Raw genomic sequence first — 19121 nt, 5'->3', positions numbered from 1 at the left:
AGGCTTCTCACTCAAATTCCAGGCTCTGTTCAATCATACTTGAAGCAAATATCCTATTCCGGAAAGTCTCAATCACTTTCAGGTTCTCACTGACTTAATAAAGCCTAGAAAGGCATTGATCCTAAGACATCTCCTGACTTCAAAGCTGAATCAATACTTGGACTCTAAAAACAGGCTGGAATGTCATTAATGTCACTGAACTATACACTAAAAAAAGTTATGTTTACTACAATTTAAAATATTAATAGTGTAATATACCAAAAATATATACCATTGAATTGTACACTTTAGACAGGTGAATTGTTTAAATCTCAACAAAGCTGTTTGGGGGAAAGAAAAAACAGGTTGGGCTTGATAATCTAAAATCCTGGACCTGAATAAAATGTAAATATAAGTCAGGCTGGAAAACTGGACAGAAGGGAAATCAGAGTTGTAATCAATTCCTCATGTACTCCCTCAGGTCACTGGAATCGTCCTACTCTTCTCAAAATAGCTGGGGACCAAGGAATCATGGATGTCCTTCCACAACTAATGACTGGAGACTGTGCTTGGGAAATGTGTCCATGAACTCCCTGCTCTGAAGCGGTAGTTATTCACATCACTAGTTTTTTGTTAGTTTTACATGTTATTGTGGGAAAAGTTAAAAATATAGAAAAGACAAATGTTTAATTACCCAGCTTCAACCCATGGTCAGGCTTGTTTCATCTATATCCCTACCCATTTCCCCCCACCCCCATTCTGTATTAATTTGAAGCAAATTCCAGACATGGTATCATTTCTTTTTTTTTTTTTTTTTTTTTTTTTTTACGGAGTTTTGCTCTTGTCGCCCAGGCTGGAGTGCAACAGCAGGATCTCAGTTCACTGCAACCTCTGCCTCCTGAGTTCAAGTGATTCTCCTGCCTCAGTCTCCCGAGTAGCTGGGATTACAGGCACCCGCCACCACACCTGGCTAACTTTTTGTATTTTTAGTAGAGAGGGGGTTCCACCATGTTGGTCAGGCTAGTCTCAAGCTCCTAACCTCAGGTGATCCATCCGTCTCGGCCTCCCAAAGCGCTGGGATTACAGGTGTGAGCCACCGCGCCTGGCCCAGATATGGTATCATTTCTTTGGTAAAATCTCAATATGCGCGATGGATAAACAAAACGTGGTGTATACGTACAAGGGAATACTATTCAGTCTTACAAAGAAATTGACACAGCCTTGAGCACATTATACTAAGTGAAAGAAGCCAGTCACAGACAAATATTGAATGATTCCACTTATATTAAGGTATCTAGTCAGACCCACAGAGACAAGAAGTAGAACGGGGGTAGAAGGGGGATGACAAGGACAGGAATGGGGAGTTGTTTAATAGGTAGTTGCAGTTTTGCAAGATGAAGTTCTTTCTATTTTTCATTCTTTTTTTTTCTTTTTTTTGTGAGACGGAGTCTCGCTCTATCACCCAGGCTGGAGTGCAATGGCTTGATCTCGGCTCACTGCAAGCTCCGCCTCCCGGGTTCACGCCATTCTCCTGCCTCAGCTTCCCGAGTAGCTGACTACAGGCACCTGCCACCATGCCTGGCTAATTTTTTTTGTATTTTTAGTAGAGACGGGGTTTCACCGTGTTAGGCACGATGGTCTCGAACTCATGATCTTGTGATCCGCCCGCCTCGGCCTCCCAAAGTGCTGGGATTACAGGCGTGAGTCACTGTGCCCGGCCTATTTTTCATTCTTTTAATTGCAAGATGAAGAGTTCTGAATATTGATTTCACAACAACGTGAATGTACTTAACAGTACTGAATTGTACACTTAGAAATGGTTAAGATGATAAATCATATTAAGATGGTAAATTTTGTGTATTTTACCACAATTAAAATTTTTTGATTTCACAATTCCTCCATTTTATCAACTACCCAGTGTCCAAATTTCCAGTTCTTATAATAAGTATCATACTAGTTTTTTCAATGCGTTTGCTGAATTAGGGTCCTAATAAAATGCACAAGGGGCCATGGGTTACATCTCTTAAGTCTTTTTTAATCTATAGGTTCCCCACCACATCCCCCTCTTCCTTGCTGTTTATTTGAAGAAACAAGGTTGTCTGTCCCGTGGCTTCTCATAGTCTAGATTCTGCTGACAGCATCCCATTGTGGTGTTTAATACCTTATTCTGTCCTCTTATTCTCTGTTAGTTGGGCTTGGCAGCTTTGGGTTAGTTTTCAATTGGGCTCAGGAAGAGGCTAAAGACATCCAATTCCGCGGGAACCCAGCCCTGCGGGACCTGAAAAGGCGAGGCTAAGTCACCAGCCAAGCTGCTTAGAGGCAATCTTAAAATGAAACTGGCTAGGACTACGACAAAGACACCGTCGACACGCCTACTAGGTCAGTCACCTACAAAGCCGGCGAATGAGGAAAAAGGCAAGGCGGGGCTACGCTGGGAAAGCTCTTTGTCCCCTATCCACAAGCACAAAACAGTTGTCACAACTGACGTCACCAGGGGCGGAGCCTTTGGACGGAAGTGACGCTTGCGCAGCCGCGGCGGAGTTGTCATAGAGGCGGGGCTGCAGGCGACTCCAGTTTTCCTCCGACTTCCGGACATCTCCGTGAGAGTCGTGCAGACTGGAGTCAGGCAACCAGTCCTCGCTCCGGTCTCTGGGGATCCGGACCGCGGCGGCGGCCCCGCGGACGGGATGTTCCGGGGCTTGAGCAGTTGGCTGGGCTTGCAGCAGCCGGCGACAGGCGGTGGGCAGCCCAATGCAGACGCTCCACCCGAGCAGCCATCCGAGACGGTGGCTGAGTCCGCGGAGGAGGAGCTGCAGCAAGCGGGAGACCAGGAGCTCCTCCACCAGGCCAAAGACTTCGGCAGTGAGTCTCCCCTGGCTCTGGGACCGGGAAGCGGGGGGGGGCGCGTTCCTCCTCTGGGACGACCCTGGGGCGCGGGCCCGACTGGCCGTGGGATGAGGGGGCCGAGGTGAGAGGCAGGGGAGGAAGATGTGTCTGTCGGTCAGTCCTCTCCGGGTCGGGAGAGATTGGTGATGATCTGAACAAGGCCACAGCTTCGTCTAGCAGTCAGGTCCTGTCCCTGAAGTTCCTGGTGACAAGTCTACAAAGTTTGCAGACATTGGAATCTGGTATGCAGCCAAGCAGTGTGACCCAGCGTCTTCGGGTTTGACAAGGAATCTTTTTTGTTCAATTTGAAAACCTTCACCTTCACCCCCCAGATCGGGATCGTTGGCGAGCTTGAATTGGTTGAAAAAATGTTTTTTTGCCCTTAGGTCAGAATGTGTTGTCTGAAGTAAACTGACAATTACTGAATGCCTGCCCCTGGTCATCTGCTTTTTAGGTACAGTGGGACCTTTTTCCTTGAGGGAGAGAAAATGCCACTGTCTGCTATACGCAAGTTGCAGTACTAGATGTTTTATGAAAGATATCCCGTTTCATCTGTTAAACACCCCCAGTGAGTTAGGGGAACAAGCCCAGAGCTATTGGGCCAAAGTTATACTGATAGTGAGTGGTAGAAATGGAATTTGAGCTTCGATCTGCCTAATTTAAAAGCCCATGCTCTTTCTGAGTTTACAGCCTACAGGGGTTGGGGGACGAGTAATAATAGACGTGAAGTAAACACATGCTGTAGTAATTCTCATTTACGGAGAGACCGTATTGGGCTTCAGTGATCAGAGAAAGCATCTTCGAGGCCAAGTGCGGTGGCTCACGTCTGTAATCCCAGCACTTTGAGAGGCTGAGGTGGGCGGATCATGAGGTCAGCAGTTCGAGACCAGCCTGGCCCACATGGTGTAACCCCGTCTCTACTAAAAATACAGAAAATAGCCTGGCGTGGTGGCGGGCACCGGTAATCCCAGCTACTCAGGAGGCTGAGGCAGGAGAATCGCTTGAACCGGGGAGGTGGAGGTTGCAGTGAGCTGAAATCGCACCACTGCACTCCAGCCTGGGTGACAGAGCAAGACTCCATCTTAAAAAACAAAACAAAACAAAAAAGCATCTTTGAGGAGTTAAGCCCTAAGGCAGCCCAGCACTACAAGTGAGAGAACTGCAACAAAGGTAGATATTAAGTTCAGCAAGCATTTGAAGAATCTACTAAAAGATGAGGGTGTGGGAGGAGAGCATCCTGAGAGTAGATAAACACATATTTGAGTGAGACAGGGCCTAACAGTTTTTCTGGAGACAGGGTCTCACTCTTTTGCTCAGGCTAGAGTGCAGTGGCACGATCTTGGCTCACTGCAACCTCCGCCTCCGGGGTTCAAGTGATCTTCCTACCTTATCCTCTCCAGTAGCTTGGATTACGTGCACCACCACACCCAGCTAATTTTTGTATTTTTAGTAGAGATGGGGTTTCATCACGTTGGGCAGGCTGGGCCCTAACATTTAAAAGTTTACTGTGGGATGAAAGCACAGGGAAAACAGACGTAATCTCAAACCATGATAGTACATAGTCTCAATCCAAGGCCCCCAGAGAGAATAGTCTTGCTCTGTCGCCCAGGCTGGAGTGCAATGGCACGATCTCACTGCAGCCTTGGCTCACTGCAACCTCCACCTCCTGGGTTCAAGCAATTCTCCTTCCTCAGCCTCCTGAGTAGCTGGGACTACAGGCACACGCTGCCACACCTGGCTAATTTTTTTTTTTTTTTTTTTTGTATTTTTAATAGAGTCAGGGTTTCATCATGTTGGTCAGGCTGGTCTCAAAGTCCTGATCTCAAGTGATTCACCCACCTTGACCTCAAAGCGGTGGGATTACAGGCATGAGCCACTGCGCCTGGCCCCTCTGAATATTTTTTAATAACTGCATTTTTCATATGGATGTGTACTTTGGAGCTAATGCTGCCATCTTTCTGCTCACCAGATTCTCTTTTGATATTTACGGAAGCTGAGGTTAGATGGAAGTACCTACAAACACACACACATTGTGAATTTAAAACTTCAGAATAAATGAGAATTCTTTCCTTTCTGAAATTTATGCAATTTTAGAAAGTCGTGAAGGTTCTAGTTCATATACAAACTGTGAGAGACAAGAGAGATGATCAGATATTTTTTACTTCTACACATTGATCCTAAGAAGTATATTGTCTTTAAGAAGACCCATTTATGTTTTGAAAACTGGAATTGGCCGGGCGTGGTGGCTCACACCTGTAATCCCAGCATTTTGGGAGGCCTCACGGGCGGATCACAAGGTCAGGAGATCGAGATCACGGTGAAACCCTGTCTCTACCAAAAATACAAAAAATTAGCCAGGCGCGGTGGCGGGCGCCTGTAGTCCCAGCTACTCAGGAGGCTGAGGCAGGAGAATGGTGTGAACCCGGGAGGCGGAGGTTGCAGTGAGCTGAGATCGCACCACTGCACTCCAGCCTGGGCGACAGAGCGAGACTCCGTCTCAAAAAAAAAAAAAAATCTCCTGGGAGCCCCATTTGTTCTGCATACATTTGTTGAGTGCCTACCTTCAAGACTGGACACTAAATACTTCCTGGTTCCTGGTGACCTATTTATACATTTAGGCAACTCACCAGTTAGTGGTGGGCACCCAGGCCTGCATTCCACTCCCTCACTCAAAACCAAACCTCCTGGTCTCCTGATTCTTGGCCTTCCCTCCTGATAAACTTACAACCTCCTATTGTCACTGTCTCCAAAGGAAGGAACAATTTATAGGAGAACTCACTTTAGAGCTCCTCCCTACCTCCCTCAAGGCCCTATGCCCTTAAGTTGGTTGGTTGGTTTTTGTTTAAGTCAACCAAATTGGAGCTTTGCCTCTGCTCTTTCTAAAAAAAGAATAAATAAATAAAAAGAAAATCTGTACCTCTGAGAATGTTAAATATCTGAATCATTCACACAGTTTACATCAGTGAGAGGATGACCAAAGATGAGCTTTGTGATCTTTGGCTTTTTCTAAACCGTCCCTAAAACTACTCTATGCTTAGGAATGGGGAAAGGGCCACTTCCTCCTCCTCCCCCTCCTCCTCCTCCTCCTCCTCCTCCTCCTCCTCCCCCTCCCTCTATTACTACTTTCATTTCCTTGCTTGGGTTGTTTTTTTGTAGGGAAAGTATATTTCAAGTTCCAGCTGCCCAGCTTGCAAACTAAGAGGACTCCTAAAGTGTACAGAGGTAACTATGTACCTGCTTTGATGCAGAAGTGAAATATCTAATTGAGTTCTGATAACACACCCAGGTTTACAATGCAAACAGTCAATAGCTTGGATCCTAGGGCTTATGAACAATACTTTTTAGAATTGGGGATCTCAATTTGAAGAAGAAACTTAGGGACATTGCAGAAAATCTGAAAGATCTTTTGCAGAAAAGAAGTCGTAGATGTTCCTTATGAGGATAGACCTGAGGCTGTGAGGTAGAAATTACTAGAGAAGTGAGAAGAATTTTCTGATTAGAGATGAGTAATGGTAATTACTAGCTGCCCTTCTAAGTCCTGTGCTCCCCACCCCTGAAAGTGGGGCTACCTGGATAGGAAGGTCCATTCCCACACTAAGATGCTGAAATTCTAAAATTGTATGAAATATAATATCCTTGAAAAATTAGCCAACTACTTTATAAGAATATTAATTTCCTAAGACTTTGCCACTGTGTCCTTATTCTCTTCCTATTCTTGCTGCAGGCCTTAAACTCTACCTTGTGCTGTGTTTACTTTGACAAATTTATGTTTTTTTCTGACCTTTGAAGCTCTTCCTACTTTCCTTTATTCTTACCATTCCTTTCAGTTCTTCAAGCCCTTGTCAACTTGCTCAACTGACCTGAGGCAGTATGGGATTGGAGCATGAGCTTGGGATTTAGAGGCAGATAGCCTGTGTTTGAGTTCCCTACACTACTTACTGTCTTTATTATTATATCATTTGCAAATTGTAGAAAGTCCAGTGATCAGAAGCTTAATGAAAGGACCTTTATTTTTGTGTGGGGGAGTCCCCAAGAACCATCCCCAGGTTTGATGATTGGCTGGGAAGACTTATGGGACTCAGCATATAGTTGTATTCATGGTCGTGATGTATTGCAGTGAAAGAGTACAAGAGTAAAATCAGGAAAGGAAAAAGGCACATGGGTTGGAAGTCCAGGGGTAAGCCAGCACAGTAGAGCCACACAGGATGTGCTTAATTCCTTTAGCAAGAAGTTGTGACAACACATGTGAGATGCTGTCTTCCAGGGAAGCTCATTAGAGACTCAGTGCCCAGGACTTTTATTGGGGACTGGTCACATAGGTACCCTCTGCTTGCCACATATCCAAATTCCAGACCCCCACAAAGAAAGCAGGAGTTCAGCATAAACCACAGTGAGGCATTCTTAGCAGTTTAAGAAATGGTGGGAGCCCTCCTGAAATCTAAGTTCCCGGACACCCAGTCAGTGGCCAACCTTGAAAGCAACCTTTCCAAGGATAGCACTCTCAGGCCTGCCATGTTAATGCTTTTCTGCAGAATCTCCAAGAAGTTTGGGGGTGGGAGGGAGGTCCCAGGGTCGGTTCCATGGCTCAACAATGTGATCAGGAAACCAATCTCTTCGACGCTTCCTGTCCTTCACAGTGAGTTGGTTTCCATCCCCAGGCTCGTCCCTTTAGACTCACAAGACAGCAACTGCAGTAAAAAGGGAGGACGAGGACTCTCCCCATAGCTCCCTTTTTATTAGGAAAGAAAATCTTTCTGGATGCCGCCTTGCAGGTGTCCCTTAAATTTCTTGGGGGTGGAGCTGTCACATGGCCTTTCTAAGCTTCACGGGACTCTCAGAAAGCAAGTATCTGGCAGAGATCCTGACAAAGGCAGTGCCATTACCTTCGTTGGTGTGGACTTGTCAAGATTCATTCTCTGGGGCTGGCCACATGGGCACCCATCAAAATTGGGGTGGTTTTGACAAGGCAGAAGAGATGGGCTACTGGCTGGGCAGTAAGCAAGATCTGCCCCTATCACATAGGACAAGTCGTTTTTTCTCTATGAGCCTCGGCTTCCCTTTTTTTGGACTGGGCAGATTATTCCTTCTCCTTGTCCCAGGAAGGTTATGAGAATAAAATGACATAATTAAAATGAAGGTAAAATAACTACTTTAAATGTTAGCTATCGGCCCCCACCTTCCAGAAGGTCGCTAAGTCGTATTCACATACATTTGAATTTGACTTCCTTTTCTTTGGCGCTGCTTCATTTCAGACCCTCACTTTATGGACTGAAGTGGACATTGTACTCCTGTTACTTCCTGTTAACGCCTATCTTAGTTTCAGTTTTTCCCTAGCCAGTTCATAAAAACTGCCTTTGGCCAGGTGCAGTGGCTTACGGTTGTCATCCTAACACTTTGGGAGGCCAAGGCAGGTGGGTTGCTTGAGCCCAGGAGTTTGAGACCAGCCTGGACAACATAGTGAGACCCCATCTCTATAAAAAATAAAAATCAAAATAAAAACCGTCTTTAATGTGGTGTCAGCTGATCTCTTTGCAAAATTAATAAATCACTTCTTGTCTTTATGGGCTTCTTCCCTGAAAATCTCTTGTCATGCTCTGCATCTCACTCCCAGGCCACTCTAATAACTCTCTGGAGACAGTTCTCCCTCCATGTTACCACATTTGCTTAATGAAGAATCTTGTTCCTCTTTTTGTCTTTGATTCTCTATTTATTTGTTTTGCTTTAGAGATGGACGTTCCTTGAGGGCAAGAACTGTGCTTTCTCAAATAATTCAGTGTGTTCAGTAAACTCTACCCACAGAGTCATTAAAACCTAACTGAGGAATGAAATGATTATGCTAAAATACCAGTTTTTAAATGACAGTTCTCCCTTGGAATAAAAATCGTTGTTTGAATTCAAAATGTTTCTGAGGAAAGGGTGAAAGGAATTTATTTCCAAAAGAACCCTCTTCTTTTGGAACTTTAGATTTGTTTCTCTGACTGCAAAGCATGGTTTTGTTCCTGGACCAAACTGAGGGTCGGGCTGCTATTTCTCGAGGCCCAATAACAAGATGCAGATTAACTGGGAAGGAAGAGAGTTTTTATTTCTGTAACCGGTTACAGGGAGAAGACCTGGAAATTATCACCAGACCAACTCAAAATTACAAAGTTTTCCAGAGCTTATATACCTTCTAAGCTATATGTCTACGTGTTAAGTGTGCATTCACCTAAAGACATAAGTGATTAACTTCTTTTAATCTATAACTAAGGTCTAAATCCTGAAGACCTTCCTCTGGAGCCTCAGTAAATTTACTTAATCTAACTGGGTCCAAGTGCTGAGGTGATTACCCTTATCTTGTCTCCAGCTAAATCATGGAGATTTGGGGAGTTCCTTCAGGCTCCCAATCAAGTTGTTTGTGGACTCCCAGTAAAACTTATTTAATCGTGCTTTAGGGTTCAGGAAAGTCCTAGGCAAAATTCTTGGGCTTTTGTTACATCCCAGCCTTTGTATAGGGCACTGGCTTTTAATATTTAACTGAACCACTCAGCAAGTACTGAAACAGTTGTGATGGAAGCCTATGTTAGTGACACCTGGCCTGCCACAGTCCCTACTGTCAATTTGAGCATGATTTCTATCACACTTGTATATTTATTTATCATGAGAATCGTAGGGAGATGGGGCGTCATAATCTTTCTGGCTACTTCCTACTTAGAGGGGCTCATCATTATGGGGTACCTAATGCAGCACTGAAGTAAAAGAGGATGACTTGTTCCCGGTAGCACTCTCTGTTTCGGAGGCTTAGAGGCAGCACCTGCTGAAACTTAATAGTATGCAACAGCAACACATATAAATAGGTTACTGCTGTTTTCTTCTGAAGTTTAAGTTGTCTAGTCTTCAGTTCACAGGGCTTTTTTTTTTTTTTTTTTTTTTTTTTTGAGGCAGAGTCTCACTCTGTCGACCGGGATGGAGTACTGTGGCCGGATCTCAGCTCACTGCAAGCTCCGCCTCCCGGGTTCACGCCATTCTCCTGCCTCAGCCTCCCCGAGTAGCTGGGACTACAGGCGCCCGCCACCTCGCCCGGCTAGTTTTTGTATTTTTTAGTAGAGACGGGGTTTCACCGTGTTAGCCAGGATGGTCTCGATCTCCTGACCTCGTGATCCGCCCGTCTCCGCCTCCCAAAGTGCTGGGATTACAGGCTTGAGCCACCGCGCCCGGCTCACAGGGCTTTAAGAAAGCACAGCTTAGATTTCAGTGATTTCCAATTAGGAAAAATGGGGGAAAAGGAAAAGGAAAAATTGAAAACATTACTTTGAAGACCTGTAGCCAGAAAAATTAGAATTTAATCCGAACTGTAGAAAATAATAAAAACTGGAAAACATCAGACAAGACTAGAATTTAACAGGTATACAATAGTTTTTGAAACATAATTTTTCTTCCTCCAGTTTCCTATTTTTATTAGAAGACAAATCATGGTAGGACCAATTTGCTTTATTGTACTTGGCCAGTTTATTTGTATAAAGTGCAGCAAGGGGCCGGTCGCAGTGGCTCACGCCTGTAATCCCGGCACTTTGGGAGGCCGAGGCAGGCAGAGCACGAGGTCAGGAGATTGCGACCATCCTGCCTAACATGGTGAAACCCCGTCTCTACTAAAAATACAAAAACTTAGCCAGGCGTAGTGGCAGGCACCTGTAGTCCCAGCTACTCGGGAGGCTGAGGCAGGAGAATGGCGTGAACCCCGGAGGTGGAGCTTGCAGTGAGCCGAGATCGCCCCACTGCACTCCAGCCTGGGCGACAGAGCGAGACTCCGTCTCAAAAATAAATAAATACATAAATAAAGTGCAGCAAGGAAAATTATTTTTTTAAATAAAATTTTTTTATTTAATGTAATTTTTAAAAATTTTTTTTAAAAAAAAGGCTTTGATGAAACTTTGTTCCATAGAAGGAATCTGAGATAAGACTTTTTTTGTTTTTTTTTCTGAGACAGAGTTTTGCTCTTGTTGCCCAGGCTAGAGTGCAATGGCATGATCTCGGCTCACCACAACCTCCGCCTCCTGGGCTCAAGTGATTCTTCTGTCTCAGCCTCCCAAGTAGCTGAGAATACAGGCACACGCCACCATGCGCAGCTAATTTTGTGTTTTTAGTAGAGACAGGGTTTCTCCATGTTGGTCAGGCTGGTCTCGAACTCCTGACCTCAGGTGATCCACCCACCTCAGCCTCCCAAAGTGTTGGGATTACAGAAGTGAGCCACGGTACCCGGCAAGATAAGACCTTTTTAAAGCCAAGCCCAGCCATGGATTTGTACCATCAAATACCTATGATGTGGGTGAATTCCTCTCCTCTTGAGGTTCCAAGATAACTTGGGGTTCCCGGCCTGTCAGAAACTGACATTCTTTACTTACCATAGATCGGAAACCCTGTACAGGGACTATGTACACAAAATATGAGGGCAGTTTTCCAAGGGCTTTCTTGGCTCCGTAAGTCAAGTTTGAGTCATTAAAGGAAAACACACCATTCCAGTCAAAGCCTTGGTAAAATAACCAGTTTTTCCAGTTGTGTCCTGTTACAAATGAAAACAGATTCTTATTGAACTTATGCAAATAACTGTATTTCCATAATTAAGAATACTCACAAATAGTTTCCAAATTCTGGAGAAAATCGGGTAGAGGGAAACAAATATGCTCCCCGTTTTGTTCATCAGAGTATACTAAATTGTTAAAAGCTGTCAGTAGTTCAAAAGAAAAGTTTCCTTGACTCTGAAAACCAAAACAAAGAATTAGCAATATTTTAAGCAAAAAGTCAAAAAATTCACTCCAGTCTGTTATTCAGTTCATGCAGCTAATTCCTGTCTTGCTTGATATTAATGAACATTTTAGCTCTTCAGGAGTCCTGAACATTTTTCCTCTATTCTGATGTCACAGTCTCCAAAATTATCACAAACCTGCATTCAAGAGCACATGTTAGAGCTTTATAGCTGATTGTAGGATCACCTTCTAAAGAGGACCAAAACGGCTGGGCACAGTGGCTCATGCCTGTAATCCCAGCACTTTGGGAGGCCAAGGCAGGTAGAGCACCTGAGGTCAGGAGTTCAAGACCAGCCTGGCCAACATGGTGAAACCCCATCTCTACAAAAATACAAACAAAATTAGGTATGATGGCAGGTGCCTGTAATCCCAGCTACTCAGGAGGCTGAGGCAGGAGAATCACTTAAACCTGGGAGGTGGAGCCAAGGTCATGCCATTGCACCCCAGCCTGGGCAACAGAGTGAGACTCCACCTAAAAAACAAAACTAAATAAAGAGGACCAAAACAAGACAACAGTTGTTTATAGATGGCAAAAAGTTTTAGGGTAGCGATAGTTAAAGACACAATTGAGGCTGGGCACGTTGGCTCATGCCTGTAATCCTAGCACTTTGGGAGGCTGAGGTGTGTGGATTGCCTGAGCTCAGGAGTTCGTGACCACCCCAGGCAACACAGTGAAACCCCGTCTCTACTAAAATTACAAAAATTTAGCCGGGTATGGTGGTGTGCACCTCTAATCCCAGCTACTAGGGAGGCTGAGGCAGGAGAATTGCTTGAACCCGGGAGGCGGAAGTTGCAGTGAGCCAAGATTGCACCACTGCACTTTAGCCTGAGCAACAGAGCGAGCATCTATCTCAAAAAAAAAAAAGACACAATTGACAAGAAAATCTGTTACCTCTGTGACACACAATTATTTAACATAATTATAATTATTACTGATAACATACACTGATAAATCAGAATTATAGGAGTTTCACATGATTTTGGAACACATACCAATAACATATTTATATATATATGGCCCAAGGAAAGCCAAACCCCATTTTATATTTGGCAATGCTTCCTGTATGGTTTTTGGTACTAAATAAGCCAAATTTCACCTTTACGTTAGTGTACTATTAATGTTAAACCCAATTCTTATTAAAACCTCATAGACATATTGACCCAATTTTAATGTTTGACCGTAAGGTAAGATTTTTATAGACCTCTTATAACCCATTATAATTTTCGTTAAAGAGCAGGGTTTTTTTTTTTTTTTTTTTTTTTTGAGACGGAGTCTCGTGACCAGGCTGGAGTGCAGTGGCCGGATCTCAGCTCACTGCAAGCTCCGCCTCCTGGGTTTACGCCATTCTCCTGCCTCAGCCTCCCGAGTAGCTGGGACTACAGGCGCCCACCAAATCGCCTGGCTAGTTTTTTGTATTTTTTAGTAGAGACGGGGTTTCACCGTGTTAGCCAGGATGGTCTCGATCTCCTGACATCATGATCCGCCCGTCTCGGCCTCCCAAAGTGCTGGGATTACAGGCTTGAGCCACCGCGCCCGGCCTAAAGAGCAGGTTAATGCTTTCAGAGAAACCTGTTTTGCTTTTATGTTATTGCTTGTATTGATTTTTTTTTTTTTTTTATTTGAGACGGAGTCTCGCTTTGTCACCCAGGCTGGAGTGCAGTGGTGTGATCTCGACTCACTGCAACCTCTGCCTACCGGGTTCAAGCAAAGCTCCCGTCTCAGCCTCCCAAGTAGCTGGGACTACAGGCATGTGCCACCATGTCCAGCTAATTTTTGTATCTTTAGTAGAGACGGGGTTTCACCATGTTGGCCAGGCTGGTCTTGAACTTCTGACCTGATCTGCCCGCCTCAGCCTCCCAAAGTGCTGGGATTACAGGCGTGAGCCACCACGCCTGGCCTATGTGCTTTTATTTTAATATTCAATTTACAGAAAAACTGGATGATACCCTTTTAACTTTGGCCAGTATGTTTACACACAGAATTTCCTTTACAATCAATCTTCCACAACTTGCTTAAACCTTCATCTTTATTTTATCCAACTTAAAACAATCCTTTAATCTTTTTTTTTTTTTTTTTTTTGAGGCGGAGTCTCGCTCTGTCGCCCGGACTGGGGTGCAGTGGCCGGATCTCAGCTCACTGCAAGCTCTACCTCCCGGGTTTATGCCATTCTCCTGCCTCAGCCTCCGGAGTAGCTGGGACTACAGGCGCCCGCCACCTCGCCCGGCTAGTTTTTGTATTTTTAGTAGAGACGGGGTTTCACCGTGTTAGCCAGGATGGTCTCGATCTCCTGACCTCATGATCCGCCCATCTCGGCCTCCCAAAGTGCTGGGATTACAGGCTTGAGCCACCGCGCCCGGCCCTTTAACCTTTTAATCTAGGCAAAAATCCACATTTTCATGCCTCCTTATAATCTTTTTACCAAAAGCATATTTTACTTCCCTTGTAAATATGCTTTTTACCAAAAAAAATATATATATGCTTTTTACCAAAAGCATATTTTACTTTTCCATGTAAAACTGTTTCTTCAGGCCAGGCACAGTGGCTCACACCTGTAATCCCAGCACTTTGGGAGGCCAAGGTGGGCAGATCACAAGGTCAGGAGTTCAAGACCACCCTGGCCAACATGGTAAAACCCCGTCTCTACTAAAAATACAAAAATTAACTGGGCGTGGTGGCGGGCACCTATAATCCCAGTTACTCGGGAGGCTGAGGCAGGAGAATTGCTTGAAACCAGAAGGCAGAGGTTGCCGTGAGCCAAGATCACACCATTGCACTCCAGCCTGGGTGAAAGAGCGAAACTCCATCTCAAAAAAAGAAAAAAAAACAAAAGCAAACAAACAAACAAACCTATTTCTTCAGTAGTCTTAAATGCATGTTACACTGTTAACTCTTAGCAACCTTTACTTTTGGTGAAAACCTTGGTAAGTTTGGGATTTTATGTACTAGGTGTGGAGCCTAAGACCTAGACAGAAGTGCAGATAAGGTCTGACTTATTCCAGCATCTAACTCCATGTGTCCCAGGCCTTACCTAGCTGTAAAGCAGGCAAGTTGTACAGCTAGGAGTCATAATGGCATTTTATAAAGCATTTAGGAGACCTAATCACCTTTAAATTATACGATATTTGTTGCATAAATTCCCTTTCATAAATTCTTTCATGACTTACACAGACAAGCTATGACATGCCTTGACTTTCTGACTTATCCTAAACATCCCTCTTTTTTAACATCCAGTTACTTTAGTACAAGAATTTGCCATACAGATCCTTTCTTATATAAAATCTCTTTTCTTTAATACCTTTTTGCATAGCTAGGGGGCATGGCTGATTTCACATGTCTCCAGGCCTTATCTAGGATCTAATGCTCCACAATAAATCGAACAATGTTTAAGTCGAAGAAGCAGTTTATGACGCAAAGCATTTAGCAAACCTAGTATTTGACCTACATAATTTAGACCAAATGTTTACATTTTGAAGATATTTTACCAGTAATCTTTTAAATTCTCTTTATTTTTATTACTTTCTTTGTCTCTCTTATTTCCTTGTTTCTTTTACCATGTTTTTTATATAACCTTTAAATAAGCTTTGAGTTAGACAAAAATTAGTTACCCTTTAAAAAGGACACAATGTTTAGAAAGAATGTTTTCCTACAATCTATTTTTATTGGAAAATACCAAATAATGAAATATTTGTTGTTTAATTTAACTTTAGATTCAAAATTATGACATTTGTTTAGAAGTATTTATCCCATTACATTTATCTATTTATTTATTTTAATCATTTACCTAGATTATTTATAAAAACTGTGGTAGTCATCATTGAAAGTTATGAGACCACCATTGCAAAATTACAACTGACACAGTGAAAGTGATCTGCTGTAACTGACTCCATCTTGCTTCTAACCTCTAAGCTATTCTTGTTCATTAACTTAGTTTATAGTTTAGCTTTGAAACAAAGATGATAACCGTCCTTTCCCAAAACAAACTTCCTTTATGTCTGTGAACTAGACTGCCTAAGGCCACAAGATCAGAAGTTAGGGTATTTTACTAAATAATTCAAGATGTAGCTATCTTCATTAAACCAATATCAATGTTTTATTTATTAAAAATTACACAAGCAGCCAGGCATGGTGACTCACACCTGTAATCCTAGCACTCTGGGAGGCTGAGGTGAGCAGAACATCTGAGGTCAGGAGTTCAAGACTAGCCTGGCCAACATGGTGAAACCCTGTGTCCACCAAAAATATAAAAATTAGCTGGGCATGGTGGCGGACACCTGTAATCCCAGCTACTCAGGAAGCGGAGGTTTCAGTGAGCTGAGATTGTGCCATTGCACTCCAGCCTGGGTGACAAGAGCGAAACTCCGTGTCAAAAAAATAAGAAAGAAAAAGAAATTACACAAGCAAAGATCACTCTGTTTTGGACTGAGTTATCATTTTGTAGCCTCTATGCCAAATTTTGACACATTATAGTATTTGGCAAAGATAAGTATGAAATTGCTTGATCAACAAATGCAAACAAAAACATATGCTGGCAACTCTGAAGACATTTCTAGTATTACTTTACCAATAATTGATTTGCTTTAATGCTACCCCCAGAGCAAATGCCAGAGAAAAGGCAAGTAGGCAAGGCAAAAAAAACTTTATTTACAAGCCAATGTGAAGGAGGGAGCGAGGTTCACCGGTCTCTGGCAGTGGAGGCCAACGAAGTCGCTCCGGGGTTCTCGGAGGAGGTTCCTAGGTCCCGCGTAGGAGGAGGGGCTGAGGAAGTTCGCTCTGGCGTTCTCAGGCGAGGTTCCTGGGTCCCGCACACAAGGAGGGGCCGAGGAAGTTCGCGCCGGAGTTCTCGGGCAAGGTTCCTGGGTCCCGAGGACAAAGAGGGGCCGAGGAAGTTCGCGCCAGCGTTCTCGGGCAAGGTTCCTGGGTCCCGAGCACAAGGAGGGGCCGAGGAAGTTCGCACTGCTCGCCTGCCGGGAGCGGCTTTTATGTCCTGGGCCCGGAAGTGGGGGGGCAGTGGGCGGGACATAGGCGGGGCGGTAGGCGTGGCTAGGCGGGTTCCGGTTCTTCTCCGTCGGAGGTCGGGTTGCGCCTGCGCAGTGGACCCGTGTCTTTCCCGGGCCTGGGAAAGTTGACTGTGAGGAACCCGGAACTGCGCCATCTTGCCTCCGTTTGTCCAAACAATGTTTAAAGCTAGCTTATTTATTGAAGATTTTACTTAAGTCACATAAACTTGAAAAAGCATTTGACTAGTCTTTCCTTTTTTCTGTTAAAGTATTTAAACACTTATTTTTCTGTGAGCCAACTAATTAGAACTCTTTCATATATTTTCAGTAGTGAAATCATTTAGGCATGCTTTAAGGTTCAGGAAAGGCCTAGGCAAAACTCTTGGTGAGCTTTTGTTACATTCCAGCATTTGTATAAGGTCACTGGCTTTTAATATTTAACTGAACCACTCAGTCAGTACTGAAACAGTTGTGATGAAGGCCTGCGTTAGTGAGACCTGGCCCACAACAGTTTTATAAACTAGTGTGGCTGTCTACCCATTTTATCATACCACTCTGTACAAGTAGAGTAGTCATAACTAAAGAGAAATGAGTGATTTCACTCAAGCTCATCATTTGTTCTATCATTCCCCATTCATCCATTCAACAAGTACGTACTGGTCACTGGTTATCCACTGGGGATACAGTGGGGAATCAGACAGCCTGGGTCCCTGCACTCATGGGGCTCAGCATGGGCTTTCAGTCTGGCTGAGAAGACATTCACCAAGTAATCGGTAGAGTGTTTTGAAGATTGTTGATCAGGCAACAGTCTTCAAAACACGGGATATATGGAGGGAACACATCTCAGGACATCCATCCTCGTCAAGGGAATATTTCCTAAGGAGAAGTGATATTTAAGTAGAGACCCACAGCATATGGAGAGTTAGCCAGATAAAGAGAGGGCAGACAAAAACGTTTCAAACCAAGGAGGCCTCCTTGGAGGTAGTAAAGAATTTCCATGTGACCATATGACTATAGACTAGGAAGAAGGAGAAAGATGAGAACTAGAGCAGAGATAAGTAGCAAGTAGCTTCCTGTGGTATGTCCTAGGGGTGTTTTGTTGGGGTTGACAGATAAATACTACCAGACAACAGTGGGAGGAAGTAGACTGTTAAATGGGAAGCTGGTGGAAGGGTCATTCAGATGGAGTGATAATATTACTGGCTCCCAGGCACACCTATACAGTCTGCTGGTTTCCTGGAAGTAATACCACCCACACACCCACAGAATGAGGATGGAATCTGGTGTGCACAGCTCCCTTTGCCATTCTTATGGGACCTTCTCCACCTGCCTGCCCCTTCAACAGGTGTAAGTAAGAGAGACAAGACTGCCCTAATGTACCAGCTATTTCTCATGAGAGGAGGACGTCAGTTGCCTGGGGGTATCCCCCAGCAGGTGTAGCTTCAAGACCTGCTTCAAGTCTCTTTCGGCAGCCTGGATTCTGTAGGATGTGGACTTTGAAATGATATATGTCTACAAATGAACCCTGATAGTACAATAGAACCTTGACACATATGTCTTTTCAGGTCTTCCAGAAAGCTAATTCTGTGGTTTTGTTTTGTAAAAACTGGAAGTTTTATGGGTTCCACTTTTAATCTTGTTCTACATATTTGCTCATTATTAGTAAGAATGATTTCTATTCCAGGCTCGGTGGCTCACACCTGTAATCCCAGCACTTTGGGAGGCCAAAGCAGGCGGATCACCTGAGGTCAGGAGTTTGAGACCAGCCTGGCCAACATGGTGAAACCCCATCTCTGCTAAAAATACAAAAATTAGCCTTGTGTGGTGGCGGGGCCTGTAATCCCAGCTACCCGCTTCCACTTAAACCTGGGAGGTGGAGGTTGCAATGAACTGAGATCTGAGATCACGCCACTGCACTCCAGCCTGGGTGACAGAGTGAGACTTCATCTCAAAAAAAAAAAAATTTCTGTTTCTACTAGGGCTTAGCAATAGTTCTATTTATTATTTAAAATTCCCGGCCGGGCGCGGTGGCTCAAGCCTGTAATCCCAGCACTTTGGGAGGCCGAGACAGGCGGATCACGAGGTCAGGAGATCGAGACCATCCTGGCTAATACGGTGAAACCCTGTCTCTACTTAAAAATACAAAAACTTAGCCGGGCGACCAGGCGGGCGCCTGTAGTCCCAGCTACTCGGGAGGCTGAGGCAGGAGAATGGCGTAAACCCGGGAGGCGGAGCTTGTAGTGAGCTGAGATCCGGCCACTGCACTCCAGCCTGGGTGGCAGAGCAAGACTCTGTCTCAAAAAACAAAAAACTAGCCGGGCGAGGTGGCGGGCGCCTGTAGTCCCAGCTACTCAGGAGGCTGAGGCAGGAGAATGGCGTAAACCCAGGAGGCGGAGCTTGCAGTGAGCTGAGATCCGGCCACTGCACTCCCGCCTGGGCGACAGAGCAAGACTCCGTCTCAAAAAAAATAAATAAATA

At 44.5% G+C, this 19121-nt stretch overlaps 1 protein-coding gene across 1 annotated transcript in view; it reads left to right on the top strand.

Moving 5' to 3' along the window:
• Positions 1-2504: 2504 nt before the first annotated feature.
• SYAP1 (synapse associated protein 1) overlaps positions 2505-19121 on the top strand; it is a 25521-nt gene continuing 8904 nt past the window's right edge. Inside the window, exons 1-2 of the mRNA XM_026449807.2 lie at positions 2505-2841; positions 6022-6087. Of these exons, the coding sequence (XP_026305592.1) occupies positions 2667-2841; positions 6022-6087 (241 nt within the window). The 5' untranslated portion in view covers positions 2505-2666. The remainder of the gene's footprint in view (positions 2842-6021; positions 6088-19121) is intronic.

This window comes from Piliocolobus tephrosceles, chromosome Y (assembly GCF_002776525.5).
Source record: "Piliocolobus tephrosceles isolate RC106 chromosome Y, ASM277652v3, whole genome shotgun sequence".
In the NCBI taxonomy this organism is placed as follows: Eukaryota; Metazoa; Chordata; class Mammalia; order Primates; family Cercopithecidae; genus Piliocolobus; species Piliocolobus tephrosceles.
The sequence above is the reverse complement of the archived record's forward strand: the minus strand, read 5'-3'. Positions and strand labels throughout refer to the sequence as shown.